Genomic DNA, 17,499 nt, shown 5'->3' on the forward strand with positions numbered 1-17,499 from the left:
GGCTTAATCAAAATATGACACACCTTGCACAATTTTAAATCACAGGTGGTAAACATTTTTGTGTAGCAGTATACAGAGTATGATGCAATATACTTGTATCCAATCAAATTCATTTTTGGGTTCCTTCCAAAATACAAACGTCATTGACTTGGTAAATTGTAGTCAATATTGTATCTGGTAGGACCTGTTAACTGTTATGAAGATGTGCAAATGTTTGTCTGTGATTTAGTTGTTTGTTTTACGTGTTGTTTGTTTTAGATGTTGACAAAGATGTCAAAGTATTTTATTAAACAAGACAAAACAACTTCTATTAGAGAAAGTGAGAGAAAAAAATTGTCTCCAATACGTTGAAATGTAGTCAAATTTACACAAATATTGTTTCCAATTGGACCTTCTAACCTTTTGGATATGTGTAAATGTTTGTCTGTGTTTTAGTTGTTTGTTTTACATGTTGACAAAGATGTCAAAGTATTTTATTAAACAAGACAAAACAACTACTATTAGAAAAAAGTGAAAGAAAAAATTGTCTCCAATACGTTGAAATGTGGTCAAATTTACACAAATATTGTTTCCAATTGGACCTTCTAACCTTTTGGATATGTGTAAATGTTTGTCTGTGTTTTAGTTGTTTGTTTTACATGTTGTTTGTTTTACATGTTGACAAAGATGTTAAAGTAAATAAGACAAAACAACTACTACTAGAAATAGTGAAAACAAATTGTCTCCAATATGTTGAAATGTGGTCAACTTTACACAAATATTGTTTCCAATTGGATCTTCTAACCTTTTGGATATGTGTAAATGTTTGTCTGTGTTTTAGTTGTTTGTTTTTGTGTTGACAGAGATTTTAAAGTACACAAGACAGAAAATTAGTAAACATGGCTATCCAAAATATACAAGTCATTGAAATTTGTGAACGTTACATGAATATTGTATCAAATAGGACCTTTTAACCCTTGTGAAAATGTGTAAATGTTTGTCAGTGCTTTAGTTGTTTGTTTTAGATGTTGACAAAGATGCCACTGTAAACGAGACAGAAAATAAGTAAGGCAGAGTGCAGACTGATGTTTGACCTCATGTAGATAGGAAGATCCATGTCAGTGTGGCAAAGTGCCTTTTATTATTTATACTGTGGATTCTAGTAACCTTGTAATGGTTTCATTGACCGGTACCACATGGTGTGCCAACACACTTTTAAGGTCAACAGTACTTATAACTTGTAGGATGGTACATGGTATCATCTCTTTCTAGTATCAACTGATCTTTGAAAATTGGGTCTTGAAAACAACATGTACATGACAATAGTCAACAAACTTACTAGTTTCACAAAGCCTGTTGATTGGAAAAGACAAAATGTTATACTCTTGGTCATCCTGTCCAAAAGCACATAGCTAGGAAACACACGCCTAGACAGTCTGTGTCTATCTAAGTGTTAATAATCAGAACTTTCCTTTATACAAAATGTACAGTTAACTAGTAAATTTTAATGCAAGTGACTCTTATTATGTTGAAATTTATTACAGGTGACCTTTTTTATAGTAACTTTTACCAGTGATTCTTGTTCATCATTGGTGACTTTTTATTACATGGAACTCCTTTATCGTCAGTGACCTTTTAACCTCTTTTAGTATGTTTTCCACTTGTAGTTTTTTTTTTTTTGCTTTTGTAGTGTTCAGCGTCTATGAACTTTTAGGATATATGGCGCTTTACAAGTTTTTTTATTATTGAAGTAGTGGAAGTTCCTTATCTTGTTGATAGTATTGCTCCATTAAATGTACTAATCTCCAAAGAGATATATTGGTGAGAATTTGTACTCCATAGAATCATACAAGGAGCATTATGACTTAAAAATTATATAGATTTCATGGGAATATGAGTACAACACAAGATATATATCAAAACATTTTACAAGAATCATAATTTTATAAAATGTGCAAATGACAGTGATAACATGTACAACACAAGTTATTACAGGACATTAAAGTTCCTGTCTGTATACAGGATCGTCTCATCAAATGTACTATAAATCTCCAAAGAGATACTTTGTACAAATGTATACATGTATACATGTACAAGGCAACTTATCTTGTCAGAAGTGATGGTGATTATCATCCCTTCAGCCTTTGATTGGAAACACACCATGACAGTTTGTGTCTATCCAAGTGTTAATGATACCTTACATGGCAGTAAGTTCCTGTAAGGCCTAGTTTGCTGACGGAATACCACATCAAATGTACAAAGGAATCATGTCAGAACTGACAATGATTACTTTCCAGTCCATTGGCACATAGGATACATACCGAGACAGTTACTGTGTCTGTGTAGGTGTTGATAATAAGGCCTGTCTCCTTACATCTCAGTAAGTTCCTACTATAGTGCCTCGTCAAATGCACTTACATGTATCTCCATAGAGAAACATTGTACATTCATGTACAACACAAGTTATAGTCATTTTCACAGAAATCATGTCAGAAATGATAAGTGATTACTATCCTGCCCATTGGTACATGGGAAACACACATTGTGGCTATCCAAGTGTTTATCAAGATATGGTCTGTCTCCTAACATTTCAGTAAGTTCCTATCAGGCTTACAATAATGCTGACAAAACCCCAACAAATATAGAGATCTTGTTGAGCAATTTTAAAAATTACTGATTAAATGTAACACCATATTAAATGACAGTGCCTGACATCCTGTCCACCATATGGCAGTGTCTGACATTCTGCCCACCACATGGCAAAGTCTGACATCCTGCCAACGAGCACACCGGAAACATGCCTCCATGTACATGAAGACATTTTTTTAAATGATTTTATTTGGGATGTCTGTTTGCATGTTGGAGGCTATTCGTACCTGATATCTATAAATAATTGTTATTACTTTGTTACACCAATGTACATGTACCATCGTAGGTTATAATAATAACTTAGCAGGAAATGAGTCAGTGTCAAATAGTGTGATAATGATAGTGTGAGTGCAGTATGTTTTTCATATGTGTCTACCTTAATTATCTACCTTTGAATCATGTATTTCTAAATTTAGACATACTTTTGAAATAGTACCCAGGCAAAAAAACAAATTTGAATGAAACTTCTTTAAAAAGCCCACTGGTGCATGAAACTACATGTACATGTGTTATTGTAAGTGTAAATTATTTGTACAGAAACTTTTTACCCATTTTTTTTTTTTTTAGCTTTTTACCAGTTATCGAGTTACAAGAATGCAAATTAATGCAATGAATGTCGTTTTGTAAAAAACAGTTTATCTCATTAATAATTAGGAATACATAAAATGAAATCAGGAAATATTGATAATTACATGTAGGACTGATTGTCCAGCAGTATAAATCAATTCAAACACTAAAGTACATTGTACATCTAATTGATGAGATGTGTATATTATAAATGACTTGTCATTATGACTCTTATAGAATGTATACCATGTCATTCAAACCCAGGAACTTACAGCAGCTGACTACCAACATACATGAATAGCAACCCTGTAGAAAACTATATGACAAACAACTCTAGCTGCTTTCAAATACCGCACTCAAATACAGAAATTTACAGGAACTCATTTTTTCCAAGAACTATCATAGACTGGAACAAACTAGACAATAATTTGATCACATGTGGATCGATGGATGTCTTCAAGGCATCCATACCATGCAACTAAATGTTTCACTTCCTCTTGTGTTGATTATTTTATCAGTATTGGTTCCTTCAACTTATTGATTCTGATTCTGATTCTGATTCTTGTATTTAATGATGAAATTTTACTGGTATAATTAGATGGAAAGCAGGTAGACAGGGTTAGGTTACATTGAATCATAGGTTTTCTAAGAAAAACAGATTAATTCTGTACAGATGTTACATTCACATGATTGTACATGTAATGTATATAGTTTAATGAACTCTGTCAAGGTGTGTAATTTGCCATGCAATCAACTGTACAACGTGACTTGAATGACTGTGTACATGTACATGTACATGTATGTTAACTTAACAATATCATACATACTGACCACAACGCTTGCCATGCTCTGAACTGTACATGTATACTAGTGAAGCCATGACTTGAGTGACAAGTTTACATTAGCTGTAGCAGTAGTTTTGGATTCCATATCAACATAAGACATGACTTGAATGCAGTGTTTCATCTTGGCCAATGAAAGCAGATTTAGTGTTAGGGAACTATGTCTTCAACGAGGACTCGTTCAATTTTCCAAATGCACTTCCCTCATTTCTCTGTAAAATGGCTCCTTGAATGGGATACACATACAATAGCATTCACATGTATGTTCAAATTTCCAAAGTTATACTTCTGTGTCTCTCTGCAAATGGCTTCCTGAAAGTTGTGAGGGGATTACATGTACGCAATATACCGGTACACTTTGTGACTTTCATTCAGTATATGTTCAAATTTCCAAACATATCATATCATGTACTTCCTTGATCTCCCTGCAAATGATAGAAGTACAATATTCATGTACTAGATAGATAGATAGATGGATGGATGGATGGATGGATGGATGGATGGATGGATGGATGGATAGATAGATAGATAGATAGATAGATAGATAGATAGATAGATAGATAGATAGATAGATAGATACATGTGTAGATAGATAGATAGATAGATAGATAGATAGATAGATAGATAGATACATTTGTAGATAGATAGATAGATAGATAGATAGATAGATAGATAGATAGATAGATAGATAGATAGATAGTCATCACTTTGTTACTTTTAGGTAAACCTTCTGTTCAATCAATAAAATGATTTTGCATACATTTATAGAAACATTTCAAGAAATGTCAAAACAGGACACACCATCAAATGTCACACTTCTTTTATAGAAGACACAATTTATAATTAATATCACACAAAGATGAATAGGTACAAGAAAGTACAATATATTACAATAAAATGTATACAAATTCAATAGATTACAATACAATTTTATAATAATACAATACATTAAAATATAATATAAAACATTGTACATGTAAATGTCATAAATAGACACTAGATAAAAATACCGATAGTTTCTCAAATTGTACTTTTTAGTAAAAGATCCCAATTTGATATCACTTCCTGTATCATGAAGGATTGTATACAATGTAATTATCATAATTATGCAATTAAAAGTAGGTATAATATGATGTGATTTATAAAATTCATCATATTAGTAGTGATTTAGGTATTTTAGATTATACATAGTTTCTATAACGGATATAAAGCTGACAGATTTAGTCCTTATATCCATACATGTAGCTTAATTACAATCTATATTTCTTTTCCCTGCAGGAAATTAATTTATCAGGTGAATGTATTGTCTGTCCAGATGGTACTTTCTCATTCAGCTGATCTTTTGTCATGACTGACTGGCTGGCTGGCTGGTTGGTTGGTTGGTTGGTTGGTTGGTTGGTTGGTTTGTTGGCTGGCTGCTTGGTTGGCTGGCTGGCTGGCTGGCTATACATGTACATTTTGTATCTGACTATGAATACATTACATTACCTCATGTAATATGTTTATTAGTTTATTAGGCTTGTGTCAGAAATGAGACATACAACATGTACATGTATTTAAAATGAGACATACATGTATTTCTTCCAGCCCAGACAGCTTTGTCTCACGTTCTTATCTTTGGTAATTGGTGTATGAATGGATTGGGTGGGGGTGGGTGGGTGGGTGGATGGATGGACAGACTCACACACACAGACACACACACAGACACACACACACACGCACACACACACACAGACACACACACACACAGACACACACACACATATACATACATACATACATACATACATACATATAATTATTGTCATCATTCAATATATTATTATGATCAGTTGAGTTGTCAGGATCTTTCAGAGACTTGGTGTACATGTATTTGTTACTTGTTGGTATATCTCAAGTAATTCTATGTTGGTACTAATTTCAATGTTCTGCATATTTGCATAGATGTACATTTTGTATATATGTACAATGTTAACATACATGTACATAGACATAATACATAATTTTATGCATATGATATAGATGCATACATATACATATAGATATATATAGATACATATACTATATAGATACAATTTACATAAACTACAAAATGTACATACATATGTACAATGTACTGCAGCTATAAAAGTACACAACATACTCTAATACATAAATCACTTTCAATTGCATAGTATGATTAATATTATATAGTTTTAGAACCAGGCAACTTGATATTAAATTAATACCTTGATTTATCATAGCGGTGAGAAGTAGTCATTTTAATACATTTCTGCCATTCTGCCATGACTTGCATCAGGTGACATCACTGACGACACTGTACATGTACATTTTGTATGATTGTATACTCCATCATCCCAGCAGGCAAAATACAGTTATTACACGTATTAGCAACTCTTTAGTAATTGTGAAATTACCTGTAATATCATAATGATATATTACATAGGGAGAGCATATCATTGTACTACTATGTACATATACATTTGTACATTAAATATCACAGCATGCAAATTATGCTTTTTATCAGTAATTTTCTATCATTCAAAAATCACCACTAATGACATGATGATACATATTTAAGTTTTAACTTATCTTGGGTAAAATAGTACCCCTGGTAGAATAGTAGCAATAATCACAGCATGCATATTGAAGATTCTATGAGTAATTTTCAAATCAAGACGAAATGAGACATATTTCAGTTTTAAAAATGTAATGGATAAACATCAGAATACACAATGTACCAGTCAATATCACAACAGAAATAGTTAATTTAGTTTTTGTTAGTAATTTTCTGACATCATAAATCACAAGGGGGTGTTATTACTCTAAAAATGTTATATTAGGCAAATGAGTGTCTACATTGACTAAATTATCAACAGCAGGCATTGTACAATTACTTACAGCATATTTTGTAATGATCAAATCATGAATAATAACATAATGAGACATATTGTAATGTTAAAGGCCAATGTCGGACTAGGGGTATGTGGATAAGGCCAATGTCGGACTAGGGGTATGTGGATAAGGCCAATGTCGGACTAGGGGTATGTGGATAAGGCCAATGTTAGACTAGGGGTATGTAGATAAGGCCAATGTCGGACTAGGGGTATGTGGATAAGGCCAATGTTAGACTAGGGGTATGTAGATGAGGCCAATGTCGGACTAGGGGTATGTGGATAAGGCCAATGTCAGACTAGGGGTATGTGGATAAGGCCAATGTCGGACTAGGGGTATGTGGATAAGGAAAACAGTGTAATCTGACATAGAAAAAGTTGATTCTGAAGATAACAGAAAAGTGATCCAATTATATCATTTATGGCTTCAGTGATTAAGATACACCATGAAAGTACAACACACCATACATGTACATGTAAGATACACCATGAAAGTACAACACACCATACATGTACATGTAAGATACACCATGAAAGTACAACACACCATACATGTACTTCCACCACTGTCACAAATTGGCATATGGTTTTATGTTGGTCACACTACTTTCATTAATTCAGAAATGACCAGTATAAAGCTAACATCGTGATAGTGAACTTCTATATTTGGTAGCATTATCAGATAATTGGACCATGACTCAGTTTTAGCTGAAGTATTGACTTTACAAGATGAATAGAATACTCTACTTTTATAGGCCATACCTTTATGACGTCAATAACATCAAAATTAATGTTGCCACATGAATGGGGATTTGGTATTTATTGTGGATTTTTAATTTATTAAATAATTTCATCATCGCTTTTTACTTGGAAAATAAATATGAAACAACATAAACCATGCAAAAAGCTATAAATTATGTTCAAGTTTGTTATTATTGTACGTACAATAACAAAAATTTACACAAATTGTTAATGATTTGCTATTTAATGAGTTACAAACTAGGCCAGGACTTGATTTTCCAAATAAGAAGCCATGATAAAACTTTTATAAATTAAAAATCCAAAATAAATACCCAAACCTAATCCATATGCAGCATATGGTCACTTTGAAAAGACAACATTGAGTTTATTATACTTGATGTACAGTAAAGTCAAACCAAGTACGTCATTAAAATGTATAAAATTGATTACTATTTTTATACTTCCAGTGAAATGTTATCAGAAAATCTCTAGAAGGTATTGATTTACACTATTTCCTACAGTGTGTGTAAATGAAAGGATGGTGACAAAAGCTTTTGAAATTACAGCTTTTGTCATATTTCTATCTCTGGAAAATACATTCATGCATACATCACATGTATTGTGTTTACTGTATACGTCATGAAATAAAGGCAGGAAATAAAATTTGTACACCAGAGATTTGCTGTTTTGCTACTTGTATTGGGTTAAACATTATATAGCCAAGTCTCAGGGCTATGAAATGTTTGTCTTTGTGCTACATGTAGATATAATGATCAGCCTATGTTGATATGGTCAGCCTAGGTTGATATGGTCAGCCTAGGTTGATATGGTCAGCCAAGGTTGATATGGTCAGCCTACCGGTACATGTAGGTTGTAATGGTCAGCCTATGTTGAAATCAGCTAGTGTTATTTTCTAGCTACCCTGTTTTTAAAAATTTTTTACTACTACTGTTAAGGCCATGTTAGTTACATTTGTACCTAGCAACAAATAAAAACATGAGAAGTTTATATCAATGTTGTATATTTATAATAATACATTAGTGTACTTCACGCCTGTAGTGGAGAATAAGATATTAAATATACAAATTATTATCAACATTTTTATCAAAATTGTATAGAAATGTGTGAATAAAAACAAAGCTGAATGTAACATTTTATAACATGTTTTGTATGGATGTCAAGCCTTCAGAAAATGAAATGTTTTGTATGGATGTCCAGCCTTCAGAACATGAAATGTTTTGTATGGACACCCAGTTTTCAGAACATGAAATGTTTTGTATGGACGTCCAGCCTTCAGAACATGAAATGTTTTGTATGGACACCCAGTTTTCAGAACATGAAACATTTTGTATGGATGTCCAGTCTTCAGAAAGCGAAAGTAAGATTTATTTCTTTAGATCATGTGTTATCAGCTTCTTGGTTGCCTAGCAACAGTAAACAAATAGAGATTCACATTACATGCAGTGACATCGCAATAAAAACCTGTACAGTTTAGTGATGTTGTCTATTTCTGCCTATAGCTAGTGGCCTTATTTATAGCTAATCACATGATATTTGCTTTGTAAGGGTTTTCCATGGCCACACCCACGCTATTAACCTAAACTGCTTTTTAAGTGTCACTTAGATGGGCTTTTCAATGCAATTAATACCGCTGACAAATGGCCTAAAATAACCTTGTAAGGGAACTGAAGCCAACACCTGAATGACTCAGAGAAATCAAAGAGAAACCTCTAACCAATATAAAAATTTATTCAAAAATTTAAGTGAAATCTGAAATTAAGGAAATACTGAGATGTATTGAAGAAACAGCTGGATACTTGCAGTCAGTCAGATATTTGAATAAGTTAGATGAATAACTCGTTTACATGATATAGGTCATGTAAGGTCATCCACAGGTGAAACACTCTCAGTCAGACCCCCTAGCTTAGTGAGAATTATTCACCACCCTTGCACAGTCAACAGCCATGCTTCATCTTATTAAATGGTAAGACATTCTAACTTCCTTGTTGAGATTTTACAACAGAATTTTTCAGATTTTACTAATGATAAGTGAATTTCCACACAGGTCTAGTTTGTGTGTGTTGTCAAATTATAAAAGGGGTTGACCAGAAATGACGCATACTCTGTATTGTTTGTGCTCGTATATTTTCAGTATTAGTGACATGCAGTAAATAGCCGGGTACAGTCAACACAGCTGTCACAGGTTCACCTAAATATGCATGTGATGAATTTCAGAATTACAACAGATTTAAACATTTGAAAAATTCTAACTTGTGTTCATTTTTGTCGACACCATTCGTGATGACAACTGTGAATAGTGGTCAGTTTGGATAATGAAGGATTTTGTGACAACAAATAATGAGACAAATTGCAATTGAAAAGTTTGCCATGAATTTATTTGTCCATTAGTTTAGAAAATTACATGATGAATTTAAGAGTCAGAATTCAAACAGTAGAAATATTCAAGGTTCTGTTGAAACCATTGAGTGTCAACAAAATGGGAGTAGTAAATTATAGATTCATCTGATGACAGAAAATAGGAAATCTGAAACTATTTAAACAGTTGGTAGTTTGCATTCAAACATTTATTTAGAAGGTAACCCAAGTACAATGTTTGGTGAACAACTGAAATATTTATTGTGATATACACTGTCCAAGATTCATTGCTTTCATAATGACAGGACAATGATATTTAGACCCAGGGTAATAAACAAGTAAAAACATGAATTCTGCCAGATTATTTACCCTGAAATTTAAAACTTAAAATAGTGATAGAAAATTTGGAAACAGTAAGTATGATAAGTTGTCTTTTTATAAAAATTATCTAAATACATAGTGCAAAATATATTAATGTATTTTCTTTGTTTTTACTACAGTAAAGTTATAGAACCATAGAATCTATAATACTTAGAGTGGAAATTTGGATAATTTTGAGACTTTTCAAGAAATACATGTATTGATAGTTTTGATAAGAAACCCTGGGTAGTGCCCGGTAAATTGAGGTCAGTTTGATCCACATATTGTCCTGAAATAAAACTCACCAAAACACCTACTTGACCTTAGCATACATGTATGTTGAATATCTGTCAAGCCTACCATATGCTAATAAGTTAAAGCTGTATCTATAATCAAAGTGCAGTCTGTACATGTTGGATCTATTTTCATACAATTCAATTGTTCATATCTTTGTTCTTACACATACAAAATATATACAAATATCCCATTGTAGTACACCCATGACAATAGCCCATTGTAGTACACCCATGACAATAGCCCATTGTTGTACACCCCTGACAATAGCCCATTGTAGTACACCCATGACAATAACCCATTGTAGTACACCCATGACAATAACCCATTGTAGTCCATCCCTGACAATAGCCCATTGTAGTACACCCATGACAATAGCCCATTGTAGTACACCCATGACAATAGCCCATTGTAGTACACCCATGACAATAGCCCATTGTAGTACACCCATGACAATGCTGTTGAGACATCAGAGATAATTTGGGATTCTCTTCCAAGAAATATTTTGACTTTGTTACAGTGTGAGTAGAAATTTCATTTACTAAAAATATACACACATGTATATATACATGTACATGTATACGTGCACACAATGTTTATGTATGACTAATGTGAGAGGGGGCAGGGGTGTTAGAGGCCATGAGTTGGTAAAATTACCATTTTAGTAAGTTCCTTTCCTTCTCTGTTTCCTGGGTTCCCTTCAAAATTGGTATCACAAATAGTACTAAGTATGGAAATCTGTGTAAATTCTACCATTTTCCCCTCAATTACTGCAGTTTTCTACCACAAAATATTGAAATCTTTGTAGACTTTACTGGATTTCTCTTCTCTTTTTTGAGGTTTTCTACCAAAATGATGACACAAGGTACAAACATATATGGTACCGCTTAATCTATATACACAATGCACATGTTTATTAAAATCCCCCCTCAGCCCTCCCCTCCCCTCCCCCCCCCAAAAAACAACAAAAACCCAACCATCTTCATCATATTCCAAGGGTATCTGCAAAGACTTTTGGTGAGAGATCTTTTACTCATTATCAGCCCTACATTATGGAACAATCATCCTTTCGATCTCTGCAACTCCAAGTATCTGACATCCTTCCGCTGTTCTCTCAACACCTATCTCTTTAAACATTTAGTCTAAGCCTTCTTCAATTGCCTAGTATCCAGTGTCTGTCAATCAAATTTTCATACCTTATCATACAGTCAATTTATTCATTTACTTCTGTGCCCCAAGCTTTGCTTGCAGAGATTAAGCATTTTACAAATCTCCTTTATTTATATAGAAATAATAAAAGTAGTTAGTGAATTGTCAAACAGAAAATTGTTTCTCTCACTTTGTGTTGTTACCCCTTGACAAATTAAACTATTAATAAATTAAATGTGAAAAGAAAAAGGAGTGGTTCTGATAAAGCAACCTTCTTATAATTTTCCTTGAGAACCTTAAACTTTTTTATGTATTTTGAGCCTGAAAATTGGAAATATTCCAATAATTAACATACAAAGCAGACCCCAGAAATGAAATATAGTACAAAAAATGAAAAATGGATGGTATCAAAATGAAATTCAAAAAGTTTCTGAAAGTTTTGACAAAGTTCCAATGTGATATAAATATACTATTATCGGGAGAGTAATTAAATTTAAATATATTTGAAGATGTTATGAAAACAAAGGAGTGAAAGGGAAGAAATTCTTTTAGATATTGACGTCCGTACATGTAATTATTTGTACAAAATAGGTTATGAGTCTCAGAATGATTTATATAGGGATTTGAGTAGTGAAAATACACAGATGTACATGTACAATGTAGTGTTCTAGATGACAGTTGTGGTATCTTCTACACAGTTGCTATGGTTACAACATTTACAAACACAATTATTAATTTAATAGTAATTATCTATCACTATAATAGGGCATTGTTTGTCTATTTATAAATAATTTATGTCAGTCAATTTATTCTTCACAGTCTGTAAGTACTTTTATTTGTAAAGGAAAATTAAATTTAATGATTTATAAAAATGATGTATATTTCTTATTTCATTTATTTATGATTAATAACAAGTTTTCCTGAATGATTTCCTTATTTATAAGTTTTACACAAACAAACCCAGTTCCAACATTTTTTAATGTCTTTTCTTTTTTTTAAATTGAGATAAAATTTCTAGTATACATTGCATTATACAAATAAAAATTCAAAAAATATTCTTTGAAATAAATACATCTACACTCATTATGAACTGCTTTGATTTGCTGCAAAATTCACCCCTTCCCCCATCCCATTGGTGAGGAAGTCACTTTGATCCCCGCTTCATTATTTTAGTAAAAATATTACAAAAACATTTTACTTGTAGAAGGGCATGTCAGTATTTCATTAGATGAAACTAACACCATGTTATGACACTCTGTAATAAAGTCAGTAATTTTCAAGTGTGGAAGACATGTAATTTTCAAGTGCCAAAACAAACAAGTCCATATGGGTCCCAGGTGACTTTCAATGTTAATATGACAACATATTTGCAAAGGTTGGTAACCATGGTAACAGAGCAAAGAAATCTGATAAAATGTACACAAGTTTCCACACTATCTCTTAGACTGTAATTTTGACTGATAACCCTGATACGAAAATTAATAACTAAGGTAGATTGTACAACACTGAAGAGAATATAAATAAAATACTTTTCAAACTCGGGTAGGTTTTACCTACTTCCCATGTATAATGTTGTAAAGGGAATGCCTAGTTTTAAATACAGTGTTGTATTGCATGCACACATACAAATGAAGACCGAAAAAAATTGTCTTTGTATAACTTCCTTTAATCACTAGTTACAGGAGTACAATGTACCAACAACCAGGTTTATATATTAGAAATGAATAAAACTTGTGATTGCGCTGAACTCGATTTCTGTTTTCTGTTTCTTTTACAGGAAGGCCGGTAGGAAAGAAAAGAAACCACCAGTAGAAGAAAAGAAATTGTACTTAGAACCTAAGTATATAGGTGCCAAAATAATCCATTTGGATTTCAAGGAAGCTGTCAGGTTGCCTGATGGGATTGAGTTAAACGAATGGTTAGCTACATTTGGTAAGTGGCCAGAGAGGGTAGTATACACTTTGTAAAAAAAAAAAAAAAAAAGATCCCATCAGTGAGCTTTCTATATTTTTAAAGATACAGTTTTCCTTTGCCAAAGTAGTCAGAATCAATGAAAATAGTTGGTTATGATAATAACGTGCAACTCTAACTGAAAGAAAGGTTTATAGAAAAAAAGGAACACTTTTAGTATGAATTTCATGAGATGATGACATTCTGAACTTTGTCCAATTTAGTGTATACAGTTAATATATGTGTCTTGAATCTGTCAGTGAATTGTAAAAATGCTGTAATGAAGTACATGTGTATAATTAATGTTCAATGTCTAACTATATTTGATGTTCTGTTGTCTTGATACCTACAGCTATAGCATTTTTTAATAATATTAATTTGCAATATGGCTGTATCTCGGAGTTCTGTACATCGTCACAGTGTGCTACGATGACAGCACCAAATACAACGTAAGTCTCACATTTACTATTTCAAAATATTACAAATCTTTACATGTCTAAATCCGTAAGGACTGCTTTCAAGTAACTCTATGTAAATTACACCCTAAAACCTTGTAAGGACTGGTTTTACCGGTACACCCTAAATATGTCAGCTTTCAGATGTACAAACAATTAGACTCTCTTACAGGTCTCGGAGCTTCGCATAGTTAAAATTTGGTATGTACTGATATCTACTGCATAATTGCACTCAAGTATCCTTGTACTGTGCGCCCTCATCGATCACATAGGTCTAACCATTCATTGATGTCTCGGGCTTCACATTAACAAGTCAACGAAAGGTTAGCCCTTTGTGATCGATGGGGGCATACAGTACAGGATATTCAAGTACAATTATGCAGTAGATATCAGTACATACAAAACAATACACATTTTAGCTATGCAAAGCTCCGAGGATTGTAAGAGAGTCTAACAAACAATAAATACTTCGATGGACAGCTCAGAAATCCTGGGATTGAGTTAACTTTGTTGAGATGTGGACATTATTTAATATCATTCTTAAGAGTATAATAACTAATATGTTTATGTATGTCACTTGACAACGTCTGTACCAATACAAGACATTGGATTTGTCATGCATGTAGATAATACCTTATCTGAGTTACTTCAATATTTGACTGAATTTAGTTTAACTGATAAAATGTTCATATGAAATTCATCCATGTACAAATGTACGTACATATGTGTATGTAATATACATACGTAAATACATTACGTATGTACGTACATGCATACTACGTACATACGTGCACACACACACACACTCTGACTCTCTATTTGCTATTTGATTTGATCAGAGTCTATATGTGGGTGGATGAAAGGGGTAAGAAGTTGAAGTGTTCAGCAGCTCAGTACGTGGACTATGTGATGACATACATACAAAAACTTATCAGTGAGGAGTCTGTCTTCCCGACAAAATATGGTAAGTAGGATTGGTTGGTGGGTATGTGGGTGGGTGGGCTGGTGGGTGGGTTGTTTGGTGGATTTGTGGGTGGGTGGGTGGGTAGGTTGGTTGGTTGGTTGGTTGGTTGGTTGATTGGTTTGTAGATTGATTGATTGATTGGTTCATTGATGGATGGATAGATGGATGGGTGGTAGATAAGTTGGTTGGTTGGTTGGTTGGTTGGTTGATTAAGTATAGTTGGTTGAAACTTTATATATATACATCAGTACACCAGTAAAGCCATTGGGTACAATATGTAAATCAAATGATTTTGACCTTTACACCTGTTGTTATGTAAATGTACAGTCATACTCTTACAGCCTGTGATTGGATAGTTCCAAAAGACAAAACAATAACAAATCAGAAATGCTAGAAAGCAATCTCACACAGGACAAGGAGTAAAGTTATATATAACAAGATAATAAGAAAGAGAAAGAAAAGAAATATGTAGGAATTATCACACACTTAGGGTTGATCGCACAAGCTCAACAGGCGAACTCCATTCATTTGGGGGGGGGGGGGGTCAGGCATCAAGGCAATTGCTGAACTTCATTTTCGCACTTCTACGAGTTTTGAAAACTTTCACTCCTTCAGTGATAAAAGCTTCTGTATTTACTACTGAGATGTTGATAGGATGATAAAAATTGACGTCTAATACGATATATACAGTGCTGGGTTTCCGGTAGTATTTTGATGTGTTTACCATCATCTTAGTAAACAGGTTCATGAGGTTGGAACTTCATGTTTACCATCATGTTTTTACATTGCGTCGATCGTAGTGATATGAGTGCTACAATTTTGGTCATAGAGTACATCATATATAAACATGTGATGTCACGCTTGTAAATGATCGTTTATGGAAAGGAGGGAAAATGGTTTGTCCTAAACAAATGATGTTCATTGATTGAGCCTGTGTGACATTGTGTGATGGTGCCTTAGATTACCTGTCTGTAACTATTATACTATTGAAGAGAATGGTTTCTAAATCCAGGTTTAAATAAACTCAAGATAATTTCATGACAATTCAACTATGGACATCAATTCAACATTGTTATGACAACATATATGTATCATCAAAGAAATATTTTTAAAAAATCTGTTGAAAAAATTGAAGATAATTGGAATATGAGAATGATGACTTATTTATAAGAGATACTAAGTAAACACAGTACAGTCAAGCCTCGTTAGAACGAACTCGCTTATAACGAAAACCCGGTTAGAACATATATTGTATGCTTACATTTCTGTCACTATTTATTACTGATCCCTATTATCTTATTTCTTCACAGGCCATGTCTTCCCGGGAGACTTTGACGCGATACTACAAAGGATATTCCGATTTCTATTCCACGTAATTGCACATATCTATCATGGACATTTTGAACACATGGTTCAACTGGACATTCATGCACATCTAAACTGCTTGTTTATTCACTTTATTTACTTCGCCAGAGAGTTCAGTTTACTTGATAGTAAGGAAGTCTTGATTCTGGACGATCTCAGTGACGTTTTAGGCATAAATGACACTGACCCAAAGAAAGATGAATCGGTTACTGGAAATGCATCAACAGGAAGGTAGACCTTGACAGGATCGATCATGTCTAAAGGAAGAGGATTGGAAACATGTTGAAAAAGTCACAAAAGCTGCGTAGAAACTAGAAAACAAAACTTGCTGATCCTGTGATTTGAGATCCAATATGCCTGACCCAGTGATTTCAAATCAATATGGCTGATTCAGTTATTTCAAATCCAGTATGGCTGATTCAATTATTTCAAATCCAATATGGCTGATTCAGTTATTTCAAATCCAATATGGCTGATCCAGTTATTTCAAATCCCATATGGCTGATTCCATTGTTGAAATGCATTTCTGATTTTAACAACCAATCAAAAGCTGCTGATCCAGTGTTATTGTGATTTGAAATCCAGCATGGCCAATTCAGAATTCAGTGATAACATGATATGATTCACTGACTTCAAATCAGGCATGACATAAATTGTAATTGATTTCATATGATTCAATGATTTTTCAAATCAAGCATGGCAAATCCAATGATTTCAAACCCAACATGGCTGATACATGTTTTTCAAATCACACACATTAAAATGTGTTGATTTCATTTTGAACTGATTTCTCATCAGGCATGGTTGATTTAGTGATTTATCTATCACAAATGATTTAGTGATTTTAAATCAAAATGTAGCAAATCCCAAATGATTTCTGATTTCAGATCAGCAAGACTGATTTGATGATTTGA

General features: G+C 33.2%; 1 protein-coding gene across 2 annotated transcripts in view; it reads left to right on the plus strand.

Moving 5' to 3' along the window:
• LOC144448540 (MOB kinase activator 2-like) overlaps window positions 1-17,185 on the plus strand; it is a 53,442-nt gene extending 36,257 nt beyond the window's left edge. Inside the window, exons 1-5 of one of the 2 annotated variants that reach the window (XM_078138807.1) lie at window positions 9,626-9,656; window positions 13,629-13,783; window positions 14,154-14,250; window positions 15,096-15,220; window positions 16,531-17,185. In XM_078138807.1, coding sequence (XP_077994933.1) covers window positions 9,637-9,656; window positions 13,629-13,783; window positions 14,154-14,250; window positions 15,096-15,220; window positions 16,531-16,820 — 687 coding nt within the window. In that variant the 5' untranslated portion in view covers window positions 9,626-9,636 and the 3' untranslated portion in view covers window positions 16,821-17,185. Of the gene's footprint in view, window positions 1-9,625; window positions 9,657-13,628; window positions 13,784-14,153; window positions 14,251-15,095; window positions 15,221-16,530 lie in introns of those variants that run through there. The other variant, XM_078138808.1, reaches the window with a different exon arrangement.
• The last annotated feature ends 314 nt before the right edge of the window (window positions 17,186-17,499 follow it).

The sequence above is a fragment of the Glandiceps talaboti genome, chromosome 17, assembly GCF_964340395.1.
Source record: "Glandiceps talaboti chromosome 17, keGlaTala1.1, whole genome shotgun sequence".
Classification (NCBI taxonomy): Eukaryota; Metazoa; Hemichordata; class Enteropneusta; family Spengelidae; genus Glandiceps; species Glandiceps talaboti.